Source organism: Bradysia coprophila, unplaced genomic scaffold, assembly GCF_014529535.1.
Source record: "Bradysia coprophila strain Holo2 unplaced genomic scaffold, BU_Bcop_v1 contig_768, whole genome shotgun sequence".
In the NCBI taxonomy this organism is placed as follows: domain Eukaryota; kingdom Metazoa; phylum Arthropoda; class Insecta; order Diptera; family Sciaridae; genus Bradysia; species Bradysia coprophila.
The window spans coordinates 14,408-40,573 of record NW_023504005.1 but is presented as its reverse complement, the minus strand read 5'-3'; the positions used below and the strand labels follow the sequence as shown (position 1 = coordinate 40,573).

At 37.1% G+C, this 26,166-nt stretch overlaps 5 protein-coding genes across 7 annotated transcripts; 2 read left to right on the top strand and 3 right to left on the bottom strand.

Moving 5' to 3' along the window:
- Window positions 1-1,877: 1,877 nt before the first annotated feature.
- On the top strand, window positions 1,878-5,139 carry LOC119084547 (small subunit processome component 20 homolog). The gene is given in 5 exon segments (XM_037194560.1): window positions 1,878-2,100; window positions 2,165-2,964; window positions 2,966-3,014; window positions 3,074-4,608; window positions 4,668-5,139. Coding segments are annotated over 5 exon segments (2,949 nt in total). The 5' UTR covers window positions 1,878-1,964; the 3' UTR covers window positions 5,097-5,139.
- A 1,226-nt stretch (window positions 5,140-6,365) lies between these two features.
- Window positions 6,366-7,974, top strand: LOC119084549 (actin-like protein 6B). The gene is made up of 3 exons (XM_037194564.1): window positions 6,366-6,677; window positions 6,746-7,101; window positions 7,169-7,974. Exons 1-3 carry the CDS (start codon window positions 6,482-6,484, stop codon window positions 7,880-7,882), a joined length of 1,266 nt encoding a protein of 421 aa, XP_037050459.1. The 5' UTR covers window positions 6,366-6,481; the 3' UTR covers window positions 7,883-7,974.
- Window positions 7,975-8,154: 180 nt separating this feature from the next.
- On the bottom strand, window positions 8,155-15,131 carry LOC119084546 (rho guanine nucleotide exchange factor 10-like). The gene is given in 8 exon segments (XM_037194559.1): window positions 8,155-10,125; window positions 10,323-10,822; window positions 10,896-11,343; window positions 11,401-11,790; window positions 11,859-11,900; window positions 11,902-12,075; window positions 12,132-12,721; window positions 13,731-15,131. Coding segments are annotated over 7 exon segments (3,666 nt in total). The 5' UTR covers window positions 12,315-12,721; window positions 13,731-15,131; the 3' UTR covers window positions 8,155-8,196.
- A 996-nt stretch (window positions 15,132-16,127) lies between these two features.
- Window positions 16,128-23,105, bottom strand: LOC119084548 (probable cytochrome P450 313b1). Of its 3 annotated transcripts, XM_037194561.1 has the most exons (10): window positions 18,986-19,238; window positions 18,820-18,924; window positions 18,663-18,764; window positions 18,416-18,604; window positions 18,282-18,351; window positions 18,097-18,223; window positions 17,756-17,950; window positions 17,457-17,694; window positions 16,954-17,159; window positions 16,128-16,895 (listed from the first exon to the last, which is right to left on the bottom strand). In XM_037194561.1, exons 1-10 carry the CDS (start codon window positions 19,134-19,136, stop codon window positions 16,752-16,754), a joined length of 1,527 nt encoding a protein of 508 aa, XP_037050456.1. In that variant the 5' UTR covers window positions 19,137-19,238; the 3' UTR covers window positions 16,128-16,751. The 3 variants fall into 3 exon arrangements, with proteins under 3 accessions (XP_037050456.1, XP_037050457.1, XP_037050458.1); XM_037194562.1 differs by lacking the exons at window positions 18,282-18,351; window positions 18,416-18,604; window positions 18,663-18,764; window positions 18,820-18,924; window positions 18,986-19,238 and adding exons at window positions 22,511-22,553; window positions 22,613-22,682; window positions 22,752-22,940; window positions 23,007-23,105 and having other exon boundaries at window positions 18,097-18,180; XM_037194563.1 differs by lacking the exons at window positions 18,416-18,604; window positions 18,663-18,764 and having other exon boundaries at window positions 18,986-19,224.
- LOC119084550 (probable cytochrome P450 313a4) lies at window positions 21,313-22,302 on the bottom strand. The gene is made up of 4 exons (XM_037194566.1): window positions 22,143-22,302; window positions 21,850-22,087; window positions 21,585-21,790; window positions 21,313-21,517 (listed from the first exon to the last, which is right to left on the bottom strand). The coding sequence occupies exons 1-4, from the start codon at window positions 22,173-22,175 to the stop codon at window positions 21,374-21,376; spliced, it is 621 nt and encodes a 206-aa protein (XP_037050461.1). The 5' UTR covers window positions 22,176-22,302; the 3' UTR covers window positions 21,313-21,373.
- Window positions 23,106-26,166: the final 3,061 nt, after the last annotated feature.

Below are 26,166 nucleotides of genomic sequence, written 5' to 3'. Positions count from 1 at the left end.
AAATGTACAAAGCAATTCGAATTGCTTGCTTGAAAAGTGTGACCAACTGTTTCTGCCATTTCGAATTCGTATCCGTGGGACTCAGCGGAAATCGAATCAATATTCCACGTGCTTATTACGCCATCACTACACAAACTGACGATGGAAAGCCTTCAAAGTCCGACGCAGCTTCTACGGCTACTCCACACATTCGGCAAAAATCCTCGGTATTTCACCATGTTAACAAAACAGCCACGAAATGCAGCAGACGATCAGACTCCGATCAAATATCTTTTCGATTTGCTGCTGAATCCGCAAAGCAAACCAATTGTTTGTCGCACCATAATGGAAATAATTGAAAGTTTGGTGACACTCAGCGACGAGCAACCGAACGAAAATGAGAAGGTTGTTCCACCGATTCCAGTCGACAACTGCAAGACACACGATTCAACACGGTTAAAAATCAACTATGGCAGTGCGATAATCATACCTTTTCTACCGAAATTGTTGGAGAAATTCCAAATCAACTTAAAGAAGCGAATGGGTTTGACTAGAAGAGATGTTCTGATCTTATCTCGCTGCACTGAACTGATCGAAGAATCCGAATCGTGCAGCACTTTTGCTGAAACTAACTCTTCCTATTCTCATACGAAAGTCAAATTCACGCACCGACGAAGAATCACTGAAACAAATGGTTCTCACTGTTTCGAATTTGCTTGAAAAAGTGGAACACCCAGAACGTCATATTCCGGATATCGCTCCCATGTTCCAGATAATGTCATCGGTTGAACCCACGGAAATTGTTGTGTCGGCTCTTAGACAGGATCAGTAAGCGTGTTGGTGAAGATGAACTTGCACCATGGTAAAAATCGTGGATGAATTAAACGCCTGGAATAGGAAGTTTATTGAACAACCAGACTATGATCGACGATTAGAAGCTTATGCAGAAGTGGAGGCGGTTACAGAATGCAGGAAAACTAAACCTGAATCTGGGTCTCATCGTCATATACCATTCGTTTTACTTTCTTCGAGACCATACGATGTGTGACACAGCCAGTCGTAATTTACAGTCAATGGTTCCGGCTTTAGTTCGTCAGTTAGAAAAACGACAAACCGACGTGGATTACTTGATTGGAAATGTTATCCTCAATTTGATTCGACGAAATCTGAACGATTCGAATGAAAGTGTTTGGAGAGAAGGGATTTTATTGTTGGGTGAACTTGCCAGAGAATGTCCATCGGCGCATCCTGTGCTCCAGGACTTACATCAACTGACCAACAAGCAGGATAGAGAAGTCGATTTTCTTCGACAATATCACACACATCCAATCACATCGTCACGGAAAAGCTTTGCTCAAATTTTGCTCGGTAGCGAAAACCTTTGATCGCCCGCCAAACATCAGAACATTGACGCAATTCATTTTGCCATTGGCATCACAATATATTTGTACCGAAAAGCATGCAAGCAAACATGGTATTATAACGTCAGCCATCGAGACCATTGGAGTCGTTTGGCAGATTGCTGCCGTGGTACCAGTACGAGATGATTTTGAAACATTATTTGAAGAAGATGCGAACTAATGCGGATTTCCAGAAACAGTTGGTTCGATTAGTTATGGAAATTCTCAACCAATTCCACTTTGATTTGTCAATGGCAAAAATCGCACCTAAAGACCTGGCCAAAGATTTCAAGAAAGCGGAAGAGGAGCAAGTCGAGAATGAGGTTGCGAAGGTGGCTAAAGATGATGAAGACACTGAAGAACTGGTGCTGGCTGCTGAAAATCAGGACGACGAAGAATTGAATGATAAGCTGTTAATCGAACAAGAAGCAGACGAAATCCATGAAGTTGATCCAAGTGCTGCTAAGAAACAGAAAATTTCGATTTTTGATAAAACAAATTGTGTTGAGCCACAACGCAGCCAAACGGGTTGTACAAACGATAACCACTGGACTAATTCCAAGTCTTCACAATTCCATTACGACCATGAGCACGTACGAAAGCTTTCACAAATTAAATAAGCTGAAGCGACGTTCCGAACGAGAAGAGGAAGAAATATTGCGAGTTCCGATTGCCTTGGCTATGGTAAAATTGCTCCAAAAGCTCCCAGAGGGAATGTTGGGTAAGTTTCTTTTTCGGATAAATCAGAGGACCGAAATTTCAGCACGAATAATTTCCCATTGCAGAACATTCTTTACGTGGCATTTTCATCAAAGTCTGCATGTTTCTCAAGTCACCTCTAAAATCGGTTCGTTTGTTCACCCGGAACATTTTGAAAAACATCATGCAAAACGTGGGCACCAAATATCTTGGCCAATTGATGAATCAAATGACGTCAATGTTGACCCGAGGCTTCCAAGTTCACGTTTTGACTGTCACAATGTACGGAGTCTTGGACGTACTCAAGCATAACTTTAAAGCAGGTGAAATCGACGCTGTCCTGCAGAGTATCTTGAGCGTTTGTCTTGAAGACATTTTTGGACAAACCAGTGAAGAAAAGGAAGTTAAAAAAATTGCTGGTCATACTCCGGAGGCGAAGCCAAGTAACTGCAGTTTTCAGTCACTAAATATTGCTGCCGTCAACATTAGCGAGTCATGTATGCTGGATCTGTTGGTTCCACTAAAGAATTACCTGTTGAAATCACAGTCGAAAAAAGTGGTTACAAAAGTTCAAAGCTGTTGCCAAACGATTGCTGCTGGCTTGGTGCAAAATAAAAACATTTCGTTGGAATCACTGCTGATGTTCATCTACGGCACAGCATCAGAAAGTATCCCGGATTTACTGCCAGGTCCAGCTAAACCAGTTCTCACGCAGTCTGAAAAAGAGAAGCAAAGCCGCATCCGAACTGATTGTCTCTTACTACCGGAACAACCTCGTGGACGAACAGGTGCTGTAACGAAAGCTGTTGTGACGAATGTACGAGCCAACGCCCATGTTATGATTGAATTTGGCTTATCGATGCTGCAGATAATTTTGAAGCGTAGGCAAAATTATGAAAATCAAGTACGAGCCGTTTATAAATCCGATTATACCCGGTAAGTCATGAGCAAATCATTAAATTAACTTCGTTGCTTAACGCGTATTCCTGTTTCAGTATTATTGGACTCGTTGAACAGTGCACACATTCTCGTCACGATTTACTCGTTGAAGTGCTTAACCGAAATGTGGAACAAGACAATGGAATTGCAGAAACTGAACGAGTTGACACCAGCAATTGTACAAGTTATTTTCCAAATTTTACACAAATATGCTACGCCCGGCATGGCAACTGTAAACGAAAACTTTCGCTTGATTAAAAATGCTTTTGGAGCAATGGTCGCCGTTATTCGTAACAATCAACATTTCACCGTCACGGAGGATCAGCTCAGAACGCTACTGGTGTACATCGATCAAAACATTGGCGATTCGTCGAGTCAGGTACATGGCTTTACAATGTTAAAGGTGGTGCTCGACAGACAGCTAGTTGTGGCTGAAATTCACGATATCATGCGAAGGATAAGCGAAATGGCAATCACGTCGGAATCGACAATTACGAGAACAGAGGCTAAACGTTTGCTGATCAACTATTTAATGAATTATCCGCTTGGCAAAAAGATTGACGGATATTTCAACTTATTCGTGTCAAATCTAAACTACGAGACTATGACTGGGCGAGATGCAGCGATTCAAATACTACTCAAGATAGTCAATCGATTTCCGCAAGACATCGTGAACAAGAAATCATCTTTCCTGTTCGTTTGGCTCGGAACCAGATTGGTCAACGATGAGGCGCCGGAATGCCGACAATCTGCAGCCGCTTGCATTGAGTCATTAATTGCAAAATGTGATGAAGTGCATCAGGATCAATTGTTTGGCGTTGTGTTGGAAATGTTGGGAGACAGTAAAAATGCGCATATAGAATTAGCGGCGATGCTCTGCTCCCGGTTTATTGCCGTTGAAAAGGCCAAGTTCGTTAAACGAATCGAACAAGTGCTACCTCTGTTAATAGACACTCTGCCGTTGTCTAAACATAAAGGACCCGGTCAATATGTGCTGTTGCGTAATGCTGATAAAATTGAATCGGACGATGAACTCGATGAAAACAAGGCTGAACTTAAGCAGAGTCAACGTGAACGTTCCAAAGATCATCAAATTATCCAGGTGACCAACACGATATTGAAAATTTTGGAAAGTTATCAGAGCAGCATGCCCGGTTTCGCCGAATGTATCGACCAATTGGCATACGAATCGCAGCAGTTGTTGGCATACGAACATGTTTGGGTTCGGATAAATGCTGCCAAAATTTTAGGTTTCATTCTCGGCCAAATCGATGTGGCACAACTGAAATTGGCATTTTCGACCGATAATACAGAAGAACCAGATCAACACTATTTGTTCAAAAATCCATCCGCTGAATTGAAGTCCTTATGTTTGGATTTATGTGCGCAATTGGTTCCTGAAGCAACAGACGAAGATATGGCTGATGAGGCAGTGAAAAATCTACTGTATGTGGCAAATATGATCAAGGACATTTCACTGGAAAAGCAGGACGCAGTCGAAAACAAAACTATTAATCTGTATTGGTTGATGCGACGAATGCGCTATGTAGTACATGCAGAAGTGGCAAAAACACCGCATATCACCGTTCTGGTAAGTTTTTTTTATCGCTTGAGCGAAGGTTTGAAATTAATTTTCATTTTGATTTGCAGAGAACTGCTGTCTTCCATTGGATCGAAGGTTTAATTGAACTATTACCAGAAAATACGCTCAACGAACTATCCAGCAGTTTGATGGCTCCGCTGGTTCGTGAAATGTCCGAAGAAGACAAAAACATTGATCCGAAAATGAGACAATTGGCACTGAAAGTCGGAAACAGTCTTAAGCAAAAGATAGGCGATGCTCAGTACCAGTTGTTGAAGACGCGCATACTAACGAAATTGATGCTTCGAAGAGCTGAACGAAAGAAGCTTAATGCTCAAATAAAAGTTGACGATCCAGTCAGAGCAAGTCTTCGGAAAATAGGTGAAAGGACCAGAAAGAAGGAGGCGAAAAAACGTAAAATGGATGTACTGAAGGGTCGTGCTCTTCCAAAGAAGAAGAAGAAGAGAAATTTGGGCGAAGATGATGATTTGTTTTAATTTGTTTAGAAATTATATTTTACTGAAGACAGGTAATTCGAAACTGTTTTTGTTGTTCTCTTTCTGCAGCAGGTCACTGTTTCCCCAATTTCGATTTACTTTCCCATTCGAATAACTATGATTGAGGTAGTCAGTAAAAGTCTAGTGTTGATGGGAATTGCTACCGTTGCAACGTCTAAATTGACAAATGAAACTATAAAGTCTTCCTCTATCTACTGCTATGGATAAGAATGATTATTTATGGACTTTAACAGAGCGCTTAATTCGTGTTTTGTTAATTGGATTTCTTCTTCATCCATCTATTCCACTTATATTTAATCTCAACTTGAGTAGCAACGAGACTGGCTCCTGTGAGCATTCTAATGACAAGAACATTCAACACAAAGACGAATGGATTCGCATGTGTAGCACTGAAAGGGCCAAGAATTTGTTGAAGACAAACGCCCTCTTGCAGTTAGACGGTAAGTTGTCTTAGTCTTTCAGTTTTTTACATAGACACGCCATTGACATTTACGCCATAAGTGCGCCAAAATTCAAATATCTACAACTGACAACGGGACAAAATAACGCTGACGCCATATAATAAATGTCAAAAGCTAATCGTTGAAATGACCCGCTATGCGGTATGCGGCCTTACAGTGTGAATTACCCGAATCCTAACGAGTTGATTCATTACGAAATGGCAGGCGAAAAGTCGATTGTGTCAATACCATGAAATCGTTCCTTCTGATAGGAATGGACATAGCGACTCATTGCTACATTTCATAGAGGAATACATCGGAACTAAGAGCAGCATAGGAAAAGGATAAAGCTAGAATTGAGCATGACGCCTTTTCGTTGTGTTCGTTTAAATTATAGATCGCTTCAGAATTTGAATTTTCGATGAATCAATGGGTGAACCAATGAATTCAAAAATAAATTTCAACGCACAAATAATATAAAAATATAAAGCGAGTTGACCAAACACAACGCTGCCTTCGATTTGGTTGTTGAGCGTTTCATTTTGAATTTGCAGCGGACTTATGGTGTGAATTGAGTGGGAATATCGATGACTTTTAAAACTCTAAAAAAATCTCATATAAATTTAGAAAATTTAGAACTGAAAGAACCCTGTGTTTAAAAGTACCAATGTCAAGAAAGAAGGAAAAGAAGAAAAATTTCGAAATACTAAATTGAATAAAACAAACGCAAACGAATTCTGACAGTAACAATGGCTATAGAAAAGGGAGCGGCGACAACGGCTAGTATGTTACGACAGCTAAGCGAATTGTCAAAATTGGTAGACATTTTAAAATTATATTGTAATGACGCTGCTGTGTGTATGACTCGAAATTTCAAAATAATTTCCAATACTTTTGTAACTTTCATCAATTAATTTTATAAAAATGAGTTCGTCCGGCATGTTATACGGTGGAGACGAGATTGGAGCATTAGTTATCGACCCCGGTCACCATTCTTTGCGCGTTGGTTATGCTCAAGAAGATACACCGAAGGCTGAAATACCGGCTGTGGTCGGAGAAGAAACCATCGCAGCTGCATTGGACTTGGAAACGAAGGCAACCAATAATATTTCTTCGTCAAGTATGATGCTCTATTTGTTCAGCTTCGATTCGATTAGATTTAATCCATTCTGTCCGCAACGTATACAGATACCAAGCACTACATTGACACCACATTTCTGAATGTTCCTCGATCAAATATGGAAATTCAAACGTACATGAAGGATGGCATGATTGACAATTGGGATCTATTCGAGAAAGTATTGAACTACACGTACGCCAAAGTAGTCAGTTCTAAATCCGAATACCATCCTGTGCTATTTTCCGAAGCATCATGGAACGTCCGAACGAATCGAGAGAAGCTAACTGAATTGATGTTCGAGAAGTACAATGTTCCCGCATTTTTTGTCGTTAAAAATGCAGTTTTGGCTGCTTTTGCTAGTGGACGAGCAACAGCCTTAGTCGTAGACAGTGGAGCTACACATACATCTGCTGTTCCCGTACATGTAAGTTGTAGTAGAGTCAATAATCTTAGTATTCGACTGATTGAAGGCTGATTTCCGTTCGATTTAGGAAGGCTATGTCTTGACACAGGCTGTCGTCAAGTCACCTCTTGGAGGTGATTACTTGTCACTTCAATGCCGTCAGTATCTCGAAGCACAGGGAATTGATTTAACTCCAATCTATGCCATCGCCAGTAAAGATGTTATCCGTGAACGTGATACCCCGCGATTCCAGACACGAGTTCTACCAGACAAACTTACAAATTCATGGCAACAGTATATGCTCAAGAAACTGTTACAGGACTTTCAAATGTCAACCGTTCAGGTTCTAGAAACGCCATATGATGAACGGACTGCTTCACAAATTCCAGCCTCTCCTTATGAATTTCCCACTGGCTACCACCAAGATTTCGGATGCGAAAGATTTAAATTGGCCGAAAGTCTTTTCGATCACACGATGTTGGGCGCAGGCCAACTGGCTTCGACTAGTGTTGGCATGTGTGACGCTGACGTAAGATTGTCGTTGTACGGATCAGTCGTAGTAACTGGCGGTAACTCATTGTTGCAAGGATTTACGGAACGATTGAATCGAGACTTATCACATCGGGCCCCATCGAATACTCGTCTAAAAATGATATCGGCAAACGGTAGTGTTGAGCGAAGATTCGGTGCATGGATTGGAGGATCCATATTAGCCAGCATCGGAACCTTTCAACAGATGTGGATATCGGCACAAGAGTATGAAGAGGGCGGAAAAGGTCAAGTGGAACGGAAATGTCCTTAGACGTAGATCTGGAATGATTTTTATCTTAAAATTGTGGATTGAAGTGAACATTTAAACTTTATGTAAGAAATAAATTTGGAACAAGAACTCAACATTATTTGAATGTTATGGCCGGAAAACGAATTCAAGGAATCCACAATCGACTTAAAGGTAAGTTTTTATTGTTTCAAACGTTGATCTTTCTCCTTGTATACAAGTCCAAACTCCATTTATGAGTAAAATTTATTTAAAACGATCGGTTACATGATTCGTATTGATGTGAGTCGATTCGAATATTTTCTAAATTATTAATGTACAAAGTGATAAGGCACAATTCAAACTTTTTTCTCCCAAATTATAAAATGTGCGTCGTTCGCATTTGGTACTTTGGTTAGAACGCGATTATTACTAGTCTTAGATTTATCTACATTATGCCACACGTGTCTCCAATTAATATATCCTCTGCCACCCGTAAGCGTAATCACCGTTTGTCGCCCGTTGTCAGCATTCCCTTTATCGTTATAGCCCAGGTTCTTCTTTTTCTTAAGCGTTGACGTTTTCAAATGTAAATTATTCGAACAAACATTATTCGGTTCCGGTGACGCAGCCGCATGTTCATTGATATTCATCAAATCACTCATATTAGTCGCTTTATGACTTGCACTGCTGCTATTCCGTGAAACACTTCGTCCGGTTGAATGTCCAGACCGAAGGGCCATACTCTCTTCGCTACCCGATGATGTGTGCATACTAGACGATTTTGATTCGACCGACCAATTTGAAAGATCCAATGACCGTGGACGGCTCACTTTCATTCGTAGTCTTCGATCCAATGTACTCATTTTCGCTGGAATAGCTGCCAGGTCCGGATCGCTACGTCGTAGGTTCTCGTATGATGGATCCATTAAATTCTCAGTGTCTTGTTGCGATGGATAACTTTCTTTGACGTAAATTAAATCGCCATAGAGGCCGTAAACGTCGCAACCACTTTGTTCAGAAAATTCCGATGATATTACTCTCGTTCCACCAATGCCGCGAGGCAGTGTTTTCGAAAGACGAGAAACATCGATAGAATGACCAGCGTCTTTAGAATCTTTAAAGCGACGACGACGTAGCATAACTGGGCTTACATCTAATTGAGCACGAGTTTTAATTGAATGATCAAAGGAATTTTGATTTTGCAGCTGCCTGTTTGTATTATCTTCTTTGTCAGTTTGGGCCGTTTTGTTTGAAGTCTTGGAGTCATCCATACTAACAGACATTTGGAATTCTGGTATGGCTGTTGATCGATAATACGTTCTCTGTACCAACGGCAGCATACATGTAATCGGACCAAAATGTGCATGATATGATATACTCACTCCACCGCTCATAATAGGAACACCCTCCAATCGTGGAAGAGGTATAGTAAGGACAATTCCGACATTTGTTCCCACCCAAAGCAGACCTTTGCAAGCCATCAATGCAGTGACGAAAATAGATGATTTGTTGTTGACAGAATCCCGAGAAGATGTTAGTCGAAGAACATTCGAAGCAATGTTGATGTCTTGAAGATGTTTGAATGTCTCTGTGTGATATAAGCAGATGATATTTGATGACTTCAAGGAGACCCACAATCCTATTCCGGAATGTGCCATCAAATTTACTGATAAATTTCGTTCTCCATCAACGTGGTGTACGTCAAAAGGCTTAAGTATATCGCCGGAGGAACCATTAACTACCCAAACTTTTCTTCCACATGCCGCGTACACATTATCTTTAATCGGTAATAGATGTGACACTGGACTGTTTTCCATAAGCGTTACAGTTTGCGATGCTTTTAAATTCCACTCACCATCACCGGATCGTCTAAATATTTGCAAAGTTCCATTCGCCATGGCCACAAAGACATTTCCCAAGTGATAAACGATTTGTGTGATTCCCGACGATAATGTGCAGAATGTGATTTGTCTCTCAATCTCAGGGTTGTTGCCGTCATAGATGAAAATTCTTCCATTTTCCGCTCCAATCCATACAGTATCTCTATCAGTCAAGTTTTTTAAGCCGACTTCGTATTTTACGAATTCCATAGTAGTGACTAGGGTTTCCATCAGATCAAATGATCGGATCTCTTTCAAGTTGCCAGCGTGTTGTTGATTTTGAAGAAGTATCGACACATGACTGCTACTGTCGTCAATTGTGGAGACCCAGAGATAGTTTTGTTCACGGGCTCTACGGTGTCCTGCTGCCAGTTTCGTTGTGGTATAATAACAGCCACATCGTACCTGGAAATATATGCAAGGCAAGAACCTGTTATTGATAAAAAGGAAACTTTGGTATTTATAGTAAGCTAATTATACCCGATCACCACATCGCCACAATGTTCAAATAAATTCTTGGAAGCGTAAGAAAATGCTTTGTAAATTACATTGACAACGACGATCTACAGACATTTAACAAAGTTAAAATTTTTTTAACGTACCTCGGTTTGAATGTGTGACTTAACCAGCGGTTGAGCCTCAACAAATAACGGCATTTTCGTAGATGGTCTCTGTTCGTGTTCGGGAACTTCCCAAGCTGGAGAATTATTCGTATCCAAAGCTAACTGTGCCAGTCTAAGTTCAGTCGTCCACTCCCTTTTGACAGATGGATTTTCCGTTTGGAATGTGAAGGTTTCCTCTTTGCCATTCTTTTGCTTAGCAATTAATTGCAAGCAACATGAATCGGCCTGAATCATTTCCTCATCTTTCTTTTGAATGGACGTCTGAATGGTGGTTAAGATCTGTTTTGTTATATCCGTGGTAAGATCTTTGTAGGAACATTTTAAGGAACTAGCCAGATCATTGATTCGAGATAGAACTTCATAGTCGTGCATCAGATTGCTCATTTCGTTACATAAATTATCAACACCGTTCACACTAATGGTTGAAGATTCTCCGGAATTGCTGTGATTCGATTTCAAACTGCCACCTCTGTGAAGACCTTTTTCGTAGGAAAGCAAAACATATTTTCGCAATTAATATCTAACTCGATTCTGAAATAGTTTAGAACAAACCTGCTGTTAAGATTCTCGACAGTGATGGCGACGCACTACTATCAACAATTTCAACGTCAGTCACAGGAAATATCCATTTAAATGTAAGTTTTTCTGAAGCACCAAAGTCATGTGATTGCTTAGGAGCCACGGATACACAGATGACTTTGTCATTGAGCAAGAGCAATCGTCTCAGTTTTGATTTGACTATGAAACCAGATTGATTAAATTCTATTTGATTTACATTATCCTCTCGCAACAAGTAACGATTTCGGTTTTCCGTGGTCGATAAGGAACGAGTATTGAATGTGCCACCACTTATGCGACTTAACATCTCTTTAAATGCTTGGTATTGTTCAGCTTCGCGTTTGCGTTCGTTTAGCATTTCGGCGAGAGATTCCAGTTGAGTCAGTGCAAGTTGAAGTGACATCCGATCGTGATGGTTTTGAGGTATATGTTTTAGCAGATCCTGAAAAACAAACGGTTCGACTTATTCATATTCACTCTGTAGACTTCAAGAAATTACCTGCAGAAATAGAATAAATTGTGGAAAGCGTTGAACGGGTTTAACCATCAATCCAAAAAACGACAGACGATCGTGGGCACCAATTTGTTTTACTTTAAAAAAATCAGCTAAAGCTGACTTTCGCTTCGCTTCCATTTTTGCTAAGTCCATGGCAAATGAAAAATTGTTGATGAATGCACTGTAAATTTCTAATACAATTGGTTTACTGAACGTTCCAACGAACACATCGCCCAGTCGTTCGTCTTGGTCCCAATTACGAATGCAATCGGCCAAGGCTATGCGAAATAAAGTATGGCATTGGAGTATTTCTGGTAGACGGTGAAAGAGTACGTCTATTTTCGCTCGATTTAAAATTGGAGGAGTACTATTTTCTAGAGGCTTTTTGTAATCCTTGTGGGGAAAGAAAAAAATTATTTTTATTTCCTGATTGACTGAACTCACGAGTTTCAAATAATTACATTGACTAGACGTTGAAGGGTAGCGACATATGAGTTTTCACTAGTGAATGATAGCTGCAACGATGTGCCTGCGTTTGAGTTGTTGTTGAGATAAACCGTCAGGAGTGGGTGGTAACATTGGTGTAACTAAACAATTTCTACTGGGTCGATTCGATAAGAAATTTCCTTTATGTTCATCCAAAAATTCAGACTTAAATGCTGAACAGTCTTCCTCAGTCTAAGAAATTTGATTGATTTTACTCAGGAAAACATTAACTATGTTAAGCGGCTCACCTCAACTAATTGTGGCATCATTTTGCTGGCTTTATCTGACAGTTTAATTTCCTTCTCCAAACTGCCACCTCGACCTTCCTTGCCAACATCGTAGTTATGCGATGAACCACGTCTAATGGAAAACCATCGTGATAGCCTTCCACTAGGTGAATCAGGCGATGCAACTTCTGTGGGCGAATTCATAGCATTTCCGACTGTAGGCACTTGTGAATGATTTCCTCCTCGCCATTTATCAAACGACAAACGATGTTTGGCTTTGCTTAGAGAGAGTCTGAGATTGCTATTCCGTATCGATGACGATGCTATGCTGAGATCACTTTCATCTTCACCCTCTGACGATGTGTCATTGTTAACGTTATTGAGCTCTGATGACCAACAACTTTCGTCGTGGCTGTTTGTTCCAATTGACGGGTTACGATCCAGTCTGTTATGATACGTGATAAGGTTGTGGAGATGGTTTTTGTTCTACGTATCGTGATAGTGTTCTGTTTCAAGATGAATTCGTTTTGGTGGAATTTCTCATTGATACTTTGGAAGTGGTGAGGGATTTTGTGGCAATGTTATCGATTCGGTTGGAGCTGGTTTTTGGCCTGAAACAAAAAGTTTTTCAAGGAAGGTCATTGTTAAGTCTTAAAATAGCTACATAAATATTGCAAAAAAAACACAACATTTTCCACTTCAAAACCTCCGTTTCCCTCAGTTCTCAAAGACTTTCAAAACGATGATCTTTGGATGAAGTATATCAATAAATAAACATTTTGTGGCCTATAACCGTTTACATCCTCTTTTATTTCGTAAACACCAAACACCACCACAGGAAGTTCTACACTATAAACTGTAGTTGTTTCATACATATTTTTTGCGGTTTGAAGGCGAAGAAAAATGTTAGCTTGCGAATGTTCAAATATACACCTTATTTGCTTAAAAGTTTTCTTATTTGGTTATGGGTATTAATCCGAAATTAGATCGGATGTGAAAAATGTAGACGATTTATTTATAGAAAAATTGAAATAAAATTTTATAGTGTGAGGTAGCAGAGGCAATATGTTCGTAGGATAAAACATCATGACGTGTGCTATAACATTCCGTGCAGCAGTTTGATCCACCCTAAATTGTATTACGTCGGGACGGGATATAATATGTAAATTAAACCGTGTATCAAACTACACAATACCTTATACACAACAGCACAAATTAATTCATTTATCATCTACTGACTGGCTGTATTTACCGACCCATTCACTTCACAAATTATTACTCTTATTTGCGTAAGACAATCGAATCGAATTGGTTAGTTTTTTAATTTCTAATTCGAATGTATATATAACTGATGCAAATCTTGTAAACGAAGAAATGTGTTTGAAATGGGCTTCTGTAGAGAGTTCACCGGCTATTAACAACAACTGAAAAACTCATTTCTTTTAGCAGGTGTATAAATTGGTTCAAATTGAATAAGGATTGTGTATTATACGCTGTATGTGTAAAACGGTATAATTTCAAGGCGAAGTTGGCACACATAGAAACTTATTAATGTAAATGCAAATGTTCGTAACAAACCATTTTGGATGTAGTTTTAATTAACACGATTTATTTTATTACCTGATTTTCAGTTACACATATATATCCAATTTTCCATAAACGAATGTTTACTTAAACAAAAACCATTAACTTAAAGTCTGCACTGTTTTATATTAAAAGTTTATAAAAATGCCACTAAGACTTAAATTGTTACAACACCGAGTAAATATAGAGCCAGCACTTCGTATTAACTTATTTTTTTTTTCTTTTTTAAATTCCAAAGCAAACATATGCAACATACGTAATACAACAGAGCTATATATTACTCACAACGAAGCATTTAATGTTACACCTAATACTTAATATATATGCACTCTTGAGTTTCTATTATTTCAATTTCAATTTCATACAGTTTAATAACCTGTAGGACGTGTTACACATTAATATAAACATTTACGGGATGTGACAAAAGCACCCATGGTACGTTATTCATACGTTAAAATGTAATATAACTTTTTTCTCTATCGTTGCTTTTGACATAAACGCGAGTGATTAGAAAACACGACGGCAACAGAATGAAATTTCATTTCCTTTACGGTTTTCACACTAACACTCCGTCCTCGGATATTATGAACAATGTTTTGAGACGTATATTTTGTTATGTACACAAAGAAACGCTCCACAAACACAGTCACAGTATGTATATTATGATGATGTTTAACAATTTATTAGACTGCAGTTTTGTCTTAATATACCTAAAAACTGAATGAATATATTGTTCGTTTGTAGCCAATTCACGATACCCTAACAATTCTCTCAGACATATGCGTACGAGATAGTGAGATTTAATCACAGATCCAACATTGATCTTGATAAAAAATTATCACTGTTGATTAAGCTAAATGAAAAATCACAAAAAAAATGTTAACTTATTCATTAGTAGAATTTATCTTGTCAGTTTGGGTTAAGCCATATCGAGAGTGTTTATTTTTCAGTATAAACATTACAAGAACTGGAAGTTTCACTGATATGCGAGATAGTTACATGACCTCTACTTTATCGTTGTCGATTCATTGAATTCAGATTTTGAATCATCTTTTCATTGAAAACCCTGCGTTATACAGTGATTGGATGCATTGCATATCAAATTCATAAATCCATTTTGTATTGATCATAAGTTGCAGTGTTATAAACAACGATATTGTCATCACTCTTCGTAATAAATCAAAATACGAACAGTTGTACTGTAAACATTTGTGGCATTCTATACTGTTTGACTTCATTCAGTGGGTGCAATTTGTTTAATACAGAAAAACAGAACTATCCAAATGTGTATACTGTGGCGTATTTCTTTGATACATTTTATATGAACGAATTACGTATGAATTAACCGAAATAAATTTATTTCCGATTTTGTCTTTCAGTCATTCTATTGCACTCACAACACACACTGTGCACTATATTAACACCAAATGAAGACTGACAGAGTTAACCAAGTTAACCAATCAAACCTCCAATAGTTTTCATTTATGAGGCCCGTATAATGTATACGATCCGTTGATGGATCGTAACAGTTTGAGTTCTGAACACTGCTGGGTTATCGTTTTTTTTTAGAACAGATAGGATGTCTAAATAAGTAGACTTAAGCTTTAGCGTGGACAGCTCGATGAAGTTTTGTGAAATTTTAGTTGTGATCTGAACCATTATTCACAGGCGCAAACATAAAGCATATTGTTGGTGTAATTGTTAAAGTATTTTAAACGGATATTGATACAAAATCTGTTAAAAAAAAACATTGTGATTAGGGAGCAACCTTGACCTCTAGTCGTTGAAATGATTGATACTCCAACTCAAATTCTTGGCTATACCTTAATTATGTCTGCAGCGTCGTTTTATATAGAAAAATAGATGTTAAAATTAAACAAATTAGTAAAATTAAAAAGACAGACAGATCTCCGGCTTTATATCATCTCCCCTCATTTTCCATTTTCCTTTCGTTTTGCAGGAGGTCTCTTATTGCGTGTATTTTTTGATCAAAATTTTTGATCAAAATTTTAACATCAAAGTAGAATTAGCCTAAAGTGACCATAAATCAAGCTTGGATATTTTGCATTTGCGAATCGTCTTGGATTATGCCATTGAAAAGCGAAATTGACCGAATCACAATGAAATTGGGCAGGCATTTATCAGAAGCGAAGATGGGATTTTCCGGCCTACGGTCGTTTCAAGGATTACTTGCACATTAAATATTTTCAAATCTGATAGAGAAGAAATGGGTGCGTTAATCTACCACGAGGATATCAAGATGAATTTTCAAGAATATTAGTGGTGCCCTATCAAAACTTTTAACATTGACCGTGTTGGTTAAATTTCGATTTCTTCAGCCAATAAAGTCATTAGATACAAAAAAAAAAATGAGTACATACCTGATAACGGACCTTATAAAATAGGGTTTGATAAAGTTTTTTTTTATAAATGTTTACATTGTCACAGGCGTAGCTTCTTACGTTTTATTTTTTAATAATTTATAGTAAACTTCATCAATAAACTTGGGGATACATTAAGGTTAATAATTTATTTATTTACATGTTAATCACTATCCGTATGTGTATAGGGCTGAACGAGTTATTCTTAACATAAATATATCATGCCATATTCCCAAACGAACCATTTTCATATATGGCTCGGAGCAGGTTAAATTCAGGTTGTGCAAATAAAAACTCAATTGCATTGTAGAGACGATAATAAAATTAAAACGGATCAACTTAAGTATCATTGCTGTGACTGTTTCGATATGTGCAACGAAAAAGCTACTGACACCGACTATAAACACTGCCACCTCAGCCCATTATAGATTTATCAGATTGGGGAATTATTTCTGATTATAGCACATAGGTCTACTTAGTGACCATTCGTCCCGTGAAATCCTGTAGCCCTTCGTAACTTCCTCAATGAATAGACACATTGCTGAGTTCTCTGCAAGACGACTGAGTCAACTTTGCTATGCCTGATTTTAACCCATTCCTAGCTTTAAATCGTAATAGGAACGACTGAAATTTATTTTAATATTTGAATGTTTATACCCGATGTTAGACATATTCTTCAGTAGTTTTCTCGCTTATGTATTTCAACCATGTGACCTTGTGCTACTTTCATTGTGATATTCATCCTGAATGTGAGTTCTTCCATTTTTAGGTTCGTTGTAAAGCGATAATTTCGAACAATCCAAGCCACAAACAGACGAACCTGGCATGAACATGTCTTTATCATTAATTCACTTGTGAATCTCAAATTAACAACGCACCACTATGTGTCCATACTTCATCCCGATACAATTGCGTATGCCTGCGGTAAAAGGCACGAAGGAAAAAGGATGTCTGTCTTTAGCAACTTCTGGAAGGAAGTGGTCTGGATCGAAGGTTTCTGCATTGTCTCCATAAATAGCTGCATTTCGGTGCAAGTGGTATATGGAAACAATTAACTCGGTTCCCTCTGGCACTGTGTGTTTTCCTATTGTGAATAAGGGTGTCGCTTAAAGAATTTTCAAAAGTGGCCATTCAATTTAAAAAAGGTACACCTAGATAAGTTGTTACTTTTTCATTCGATTTGTTCGTTCCAATCGTTCCACGAGTATTTTGTCACATAAGAGTAGCCACTCGCTTTACATTTCTTTTATTACACACGTACAAGTGAGTGCAATGACTCGCTCAAGGTTTCTTTTACGTCGACAACATATGGAACGATGTGGAACAAATAAAACTCTAGGACGACAAACACATAAAAAGTTTAATTGCGTTGACTGTGTACCTATTTGGATGTCTTTTTTCGCGTATCTGGTTACAAATGGTACGGTTGGAGTAAATCGCATTGTTTCTTTGATAAATTGGTCCGTGTACTTGAACTTTGAGATATCCTCTGCCGTCACATCAGATCGTTGGTCTGGAAAAATTTCACGAAGTTCTTGAAAAACTCTTTCTTGGTACTCAGGATGTAAAGCCAACATTAGTACAATATATGAGGCGGTTAAAGCTGTAGTTTCGAATCCCTGTAATGCGAAAGTTACACCTCTGAAGTACCTTTACTTATCTCAGTTGAATTACTCTTACCCCAGCCATCATTGTGAAGGCTTCTACTAACATTTCGTGTTCGGTAAAACAGTTACGATCAATTGATAGTCTGACAATTTCGTCAATAAAGATGTTATAGCGAGTTTTGCCGAACTCGTCAAGTTCACTCGACTTTTCTTTTGTGTCTTCGTTATGGTTTTTATTTCTAAATTCCTCTATTTTCTTGTCCAAGATCTATTTTATAAAAAAATGATTTTAGTTTCATTATTACGAAAGATAGAAGCTCGATCCTAGACGTGACATCAAATTTTTTTTGGTATAGTTTCAAACTGTTTAGCTTTCCTGGTCTGGCTTTTGTTGATATCATTTGAGATACCTACCTGTTTTACATAAGCTTGAGAATCCTTCTTACTTTTCTCTACAACATTGTAGTATTTCGAAAGGCGATAAATGGGGTACAACCTGTACCACGGTTGAAATATTTTCACGCCGGCCATAAGCATTAAACTGAAACACCAGTCTGTGAATATTATTTATCATGTTTTTCTTACCCTCACTTCCTCACTTATTAGCACTTTCCAAGAATGAGCGATTTTCACCTCTTTGAATATTCATTGTAGCCCCAAAGGTAGTTTCTTTTTGAAATAATGAAAATTTGGTCGCAACTGTTTTAAAATTTTCACTCTACAAAACTCTTACCACAAATCATATCCAATGTACACGCTTCTAAGCTATGGTATATGTCGACTACTCCTTGACCCACTTTTTCCTCTAACAGTTCTGTCATCAGTTTCATGTTCTTATTAAATTTTGGATAAAAGCTATTCAGGATGTTGTAGTTTTGCACTGTAGGATTAAGCAACTTTCGATGTTTTTTCCAACCTTCACCTTTTTCGTAACAAAAAAAAAATATTTTTTTGACTGCTTTTAAATCTAAATTACAAACCGCCCATAGTGAATAAACCATCGCCACCGGACATAAAATGAATCAGCTTGTAAATGGTTCCCTTGTCAAGTGAATGAGGCGATGTCATAATTGTTTCAACATCTTTCCCCATTTAAAATAATTAGTAATCGTATCGTTGAGAATTTAATGTTATTACCTTCAGGATTAGCAAAATATAATATAAAGTGACCAGCCAACCAGAATCGAATAGGTGTGGTACTTTTGTACTGCTTCATTAGGTCCGTGGTCGTATTTACGACTTCTAAATATTTTTTAAGACTCAAAATTTGTGTCTGATTTTTTTTAATTTTGGGTTTACTTACTAGAACTATCTAGAAAAGTCAAAGAATTTCCAATAAGTGGTAATGACAATGGCCCTTGTATCTTCCATGAAAGGTAGTAAAACTTTCGTCGATACCAAACATGACGTAACAGCAAAAGAACACAGAGCGTTGCCAAAATGGTTGACCACATTATGCTATTTAACGTGATAGAGGAAAAACACTTCTATGAACTAGTACGTGTTGTATTCGCCTATTTTCCGTTAAGTTCATCCGCAATGTTCTACATGAACTAACTGAATATTGATGATCAATATTAATTTATACGTTCCATAATTCATAATTTTTTTTCATTTTCACTTTGATGCAAACAGGTTTCTGTATACAGTCCGAAGTGGGATTAATTTGTTTTGTAGTAGCGAATGTAGATAATTCAGTGTTGTCATTGAGACAGGTGACACACTTTTAACCTGTTACTGACGGCAAGCAATGATCAGTATTATTATCTGGTCTATTACTTCCATCGATCAAGGTATTATTAATCGACTGATTTCAAGTCTTGTACTTCAATTTTTTAATGCATTTTACTATATAAAGTACCATATTACACAGAGCTTGTCATTATTTTTGTCGTCGTTATCGATAACAGATGAATAACTCTGCAAAACTATCTTAAGTAAATGATCTCTAGCTCAAATAAACATGAATACAATTTAGTTGTAAGTATATACTGTTATGTTGCGCATTTGGTGCTATCCCGATGCAAAGAAAATCCACAGAGCTGAACATAATTTTTTTTTGGACAAATTCATATTCGACCAATGTTTTTGAATCCCGCGCATCTAATGGTCGTCATGATCTCTCCAGATTCAGAGTATGGGTGATATAGAAGATCTGATAAACGTCTATAAATTTATTTGCTCATGATGTTTTATTGCAGTGGAATCCTAGTTTTACGATGGCTCACTAACTTTGATTGCAAAAATTTAATTTTATAAAATTATAAGTATGACATGGTTGTATAAATATATACATTTGCATGCAACATTTGACTTACATACACAAGTTTTTTTCGATTTAGTTAAATACTGCGATGATTTTATTTAGTGGTCGTCTGACAGTAATTTCAGTTGTCACACGTTTAGCAATAACAATAAAAATTCGAATTTAAATTAGTTCTTGATAGTGATTAACTACTATGTAGATTTTATTTGGCGTGTGTGTAGTGTTACTCTTAATCGAAGCTTCTAGAATAACTAATAATTACCTTGACTGAAAGTCATGGGTCCTACCACGGCAGAGTAAAAAAAACTGGACAGAAGCGTTTGATTTGACTAAGAACCTGAATTATCTATCAGCCTTGTATTTTGCGAATACAATTATTTCAATTTAAGTCAGTGTTCATTTCAGTTCATTTTCATTCAGTGCATTAGGTCATTCATTTGACGTTTCAAAAATGAACTGCTACGGCCTGGTTTATTTTGCACCGCCGTGGTCTTATGGATGATAATTACTCTAAAATGTTTGTCACAAAAGGTTCATATCAGAATGGTTGTCACACTTTGTTCATTACCCGGCTGTATCACAAGTCTGCCAATAACATTCTACGATAGTCGAGACATACATTTCCAAATCCTGCAGCCGAGTTAATCCTCCTCACACTGTCAGGCAGCGAATTATAATCTTCAACGGATTTCAATTTTTTTTTTTTTGCCGAGGAATTTTCGAGGGTAATTTCAAAGATGGTCTATAACGAACGGATCATTTTAGAGATATTCTTAAAAGAATTTTTGGCTTTTTCCTTAATATCACGATAACTTGAGTAATCCTTAACGGATTTGTGAAAGAAAAGCCAAGCAATCTGACGCAATCGTTTTTGGTACAATATTTGTTCTTTAATTTGCGCACATGCACAGAATGCGTCACCATTACCTAGATGTTAAATCTCGGAATGTAAGGTGACACCTTAACGAAACATTGTTTGGTTTCAAGGGTTTCAACCACCGCACCACCACGGTGGGTGGGCTATCTGAATGTTTTAACCGTATGTTGACCTAGTCGACTATTTATAATGTACCCCATTTTCTACAGAAACAGCTCAACAGCAATACAGTTCAACTCACCCTCAAAACACTTCCAATCCTACAATTATAATCGATGTAGAGATTGAAACTATGAGTTTTTACTAACATACACAATAGACTACAGTATTGCGATTCCATGTACATACATGTACGTTGTACATGTTCAATCAATTATGTGTACATTAAATCAGATTTCGGCGATCATTTCAATTGGAATTAAATTATATTTCACACGGCATTTCATTACCACATTTGATTCATATTTTCCTTAAAATGAGACATGCATTTAAAATTGAATTGCGTACAGATTGAATGACTTCACATTTATATTTCAGTTGAATGTTTCTCAATAATTTTCTCGTTTATGTACTTGAACCATGTGACCTTGTGCTAATTTCATTGTAATATTCATCCTGAAAGTGAGTTCTTCCATTTTTAAGTTTGTTGTAAAGCGATAATTTCGAACGATCCATGCCACAAACATACGAACCTGCAACGAAACATATAAAGTTTTAGTTACACAACTCTCACTCGTGAAACTCAAATTTATAACGCACCACAATGTGTCCATACTTCATGCCGATGCAATTGCGCATTCCTGCGGAAAACGGAACGAACGAATAAGGATGTCTGTCTCTAGCAACTTCTGGAAGGAAATGGTCTGGATCAAAAGTGTCTGCGGTTTCCCCATAAATAGCGGTATTTCGGTGCAAATGGAAAATAGATACAATTAACTCGGTTCCCTCTGGCACTGTGTGTTTTCCTATTGTGAATGAAAGTGTCGCGTAAAGAATTTTCAAATGTGTACAGTCCAATTCATACCAATTTGAAAATCTTTTTTCGCGTATCTGGTTACAAATGGAACGGTTGGAGTAAATCGCATTGTTTCTTTGATAAATTGGTCCGTGTACTTGAACTTTGAGATATCCTCCGCAGTCACATCAGATCGTTGGTCTGTGAAAATTTCACGAAGTTCTTCAAAAACTCTTTCTTGGTACTCGGGATGTAAAGCCAACATTAGTACAATATATGAGACAGTTAAAGCTGTAGTTTCGAATCCCTGTTAATTCGAGCGTTACAAATCTCATTCAATAGGTTAGTTTAGAAATTCTTACCCCAGACATCATTGTAAAAGCTTGTACTAGCATTTCATGTTCGGTAAAACATCTACGATCAATTGATAGTCTGACAATTTCGTCAATAAAGATGTTATAGCGAGCTTTGCCGAACTCGTCAATTTCACATGAATTTCCTTTCGTGTCTTCGTTATGATTCCTGAACTCCTCTATTTTCTTGTCCAAAATCTATTTTAACCGAAGAAGGGATTTTAGTTACAAGGGAAAACTTGATTTGGAAGCTTTGTTATCTAGTTATTGTGGATATCATTTGACAAACGCACCTGCTTTACATAAGCATGAGCATCCCTTTTGCTTTTCTCAACAATTTTGTAGTATTTTGATAGGCGATAAATGGGATACAGTCTATACCACGGTTGAAATATTTGAATGCCGGCCATCAGCATTAAACTGAAATACCAGTATGTTAATGTTGTGTTCATCACAGTTTCCTAACCATTTTTACTCACTTATTCGTATATTCCAGGAATGATCGATTTTCACCCTTTTGAATATTCATTGTAACACCGAACGTACTTTCTTGAAAACAAAACCAAAAATGGTAACGGAAATTGTAATTTCGAAATTTCCACCTGGGCAAATTCTTACCACAAATCATGTCTAATGAACACGCTTCCAAGTGATCGTAGATATCAAACAATTCCTTTCCCACTTTTTGCTCCAACAAGTCTGTCATCAGTCTCATGTTACTATTGAATTTTGGATAAAAGCTATTCAGGATGTTGTAGTTTTGCACAGTAGGATTGAGCAATTTTCGATGCTTCTTCCAACTATCACCTTTCCAAAGAAAAGCAAAAAAAAAGTTGAAATTTGTTGTTTATCTCTTCCCTTCGTATTACATACCACCCATACTAAATAAGCCATCTCCACCAACTACAAATTCAATTATCTTGTATATTGATCCCTTGTCCAGTGATTGTGGCGATGTCATGATCGTTTCAACATCTTTCACAATTTAAAATTATTATAGGTCAATTAATTGGTTATTTTCAACATGGTTTCCTTACCTTCAGGACTCGTGAAGTACAATATGAAATGACCACCTAACCAGAATCGAATAGGCGATTTGAACTTCTTGATTAATTCAGTGGTGGTATTTACGACCTCTGAACAATTTTCAAAATGAAAGGTTTACACAGTTCTAAATAGAAATTTACCAGCAGCTTTTACACTTACTAGAACTATCTAAAAAGCTCAACGAATTACCAATAAATGGCAATGAAAATGGTCCATTGATCTTCCACGAAAGGTAGTAAAACTTTCTTCGATACCACACATGTCGTATTAGGAAAAGGACACAGAAAACTATCAAAAGTTTTAACCACATTATGATGCTTAATTGCTTAGCACGTTTAAAGAAAACCCTCGTTTATAGTAAGACCACGTAAGATATTTTGGCTTATAACATTCAATTAGGTTCACCTGCAATATTCGATACAACTAAGAGAAAATTGGCGATCAATGGTAATTTATACATTTTTATCATTCATGCGTCTCATTCCCATTTTCATTTTGATATAAACAATTTGGTATACTGTTTGGGGAGGGGGTATTTATTTGTTTTACCGAATAAAAAAAAAACCTGCACGATGTTATCATTTGAAATTAATTCACGAAATGAATATTTTTGGCAACATGCAACAGGTAGACGGTGTGTATATTACTTTCTTCATCCATTATTGACTAATTTTCTCAGCTTTACTGTAATTGTATTATCAGTTGGATTAAAAATGTCAGCAATGTCATGTGACACAGCAAAAATCAAATTAAAAGTTAATGGATATCAGATCCTATGTGTTTGCAATTCTTTATCACATTACTTGTCGCATTCATTTAAAAGAAAAAACATTACATTGTCCCTACTCAAACAATTTATACAGCTTCTGTTGAGCTAGCGATATTACCCTGTTACAGACGGCTGTCATCTGTTATCCGCAACGACATCAAGAATAAACGACAAGCTCTGACTAATGCGGTCCTATATAGCAAAAAACATGTTCAAAACAAATGAAGTAAAAGATTTAAGAAATCAATCTATGAAAATCTTTGATCAAACGAAGAAAAAATTTAATAGGAAAACTGTTACTATGCCTGCAGTCTGTGACAGGTTAATAATAAATGATTGAAAAAAAAACATTTAATTGACGAACGAAGAAGTTACATCATGCCATCAAACAACACACTTCAAGCATGAGTGATACTCTAAATATAGTACTGAAACGGAACAGTGTACCAAACAAATTTTGGCACTGTAAAAAAAATCTGTAAACATTTTTCATACAAAATAGCAGCTGTCACTCGAAGCACTTTTGCTTGAAGTGCGTTGCATCGAATCAATTCGCCGCACCTTCTACATTAAGTAAAATATCGGAAGAGGAAGACTAACATAAGGAATGGTGAATCATCAAATGGAATCGGCGGACTTGCATAATATAATAGAGTACCCTAGTCATAGAAGTAGCGAAGAAACAGTTGATGAAGTCAAAGCTGCTAACGACTAATCAAGATTTTTTGCTTATTTCAATCCGCATTTTGAACTAAACCTATTCTACAATCGTTTACAAAACACGTGATCCACTTGCCGCAGCCGCTCTTAAAAGTTTATAATGGTTTCTTACAGCTCATCGCCTGATTATTACTTAACATTTTAACTGCAGAAATTTGCTACGATTTATATCATGAATGATTCAAAATTGTAGAAATAACTCGTTTACTAAACTGCAACGAACAATGTAAACTGAATTTAACCCAAAAACATGCCCCAACCTTCTACATTAATCTTGTTAATGGCACTCATATAATCGCTTTTTACGCAATTAATGCAATTTATCAAAAGAGAGATTCTCCTCAATATAGAAGAAGGAGGAAAAAAATGGAACAATGCAATAAATTAAAATTCTTTGAACACAACAATCCATGGTCGATGTACAATGTTTTTATGTTCAACATACAAATGCAAGAATGTTCAATAAGTTTATATAATCTGGTTACGATGCATCGCCATGTGATAAAAATATATAACCGAAGAATGATACAATCAGCTGGCTTCGTCTGCTGTGTGTATAATATTATGCAAAGTTCACTTTCGCGTTTTTCTTGAACTTGAAAATACTCATAACAGTTTATTCCTCTTTTAGATGGCAGTTGTGACCGTCAAAGAAGTTAATAAATTTTTGAAATTTTACATTTGATAAATATATTTGTAAAGTAGACTATTGTAAGCAACCGTTCAAGAAGAATGTGTTTCTTGAACTTCAACTCGGGATCCTTGAGATGCACTGTACAACTATACATTCCAATTCCTTGTTACTATGAATAATGAATTATAGTATTTTATCTGTCTAGAACGATAATCTCGAGCTTATCCCTCTAGGGAGTTTTTGTTTATCTCGATAAATCTGTTCTCGCCAGATAAAATATGATATGCACCTATTGCCAGACTGTTATTTTGACGTGTAGGCATTATGACCCACGCCTTCGGCTAGGGCAATAATGCCCTACACGTCAAAATACCAATCTTGGCAACAGGTGCATAATATATATTATCACATACGTGCGGTGTTCGGATGTCAAAATTACTTAACTAGAAGTTTAATTCAAAAATTACACTTCAGTTCTATGTTGTTGTCTCGTTTTCGCTTATGTGATAAAATAGAGCACACACACTTGTCACTATCAGTCTCGGCAAGCCTCGACTTCTTCGTGACAAGTGTGTAATATATATTACTTTACTAGTGAGGTAAAGTAAAATAGCATACTGCAGACGGGTAATAATTTGTTATCTTGTATCACGATGAGTAAAAGTATCCGAGGGCTTCAGCTAAATACAAGATATTAAACTACCTCACTGGTATAGAATTTACTATTACAGTCTCGTTTCCATGTGTTTATTAAACTCGGCTTCGCCTCGGATCTACCAAATACACGCAAAAATTCTACTTTTCATCTTTTTTCACTTGTTATGTAATGGATTTTACATGCTTCTGAGTCAATTTACTTTTCA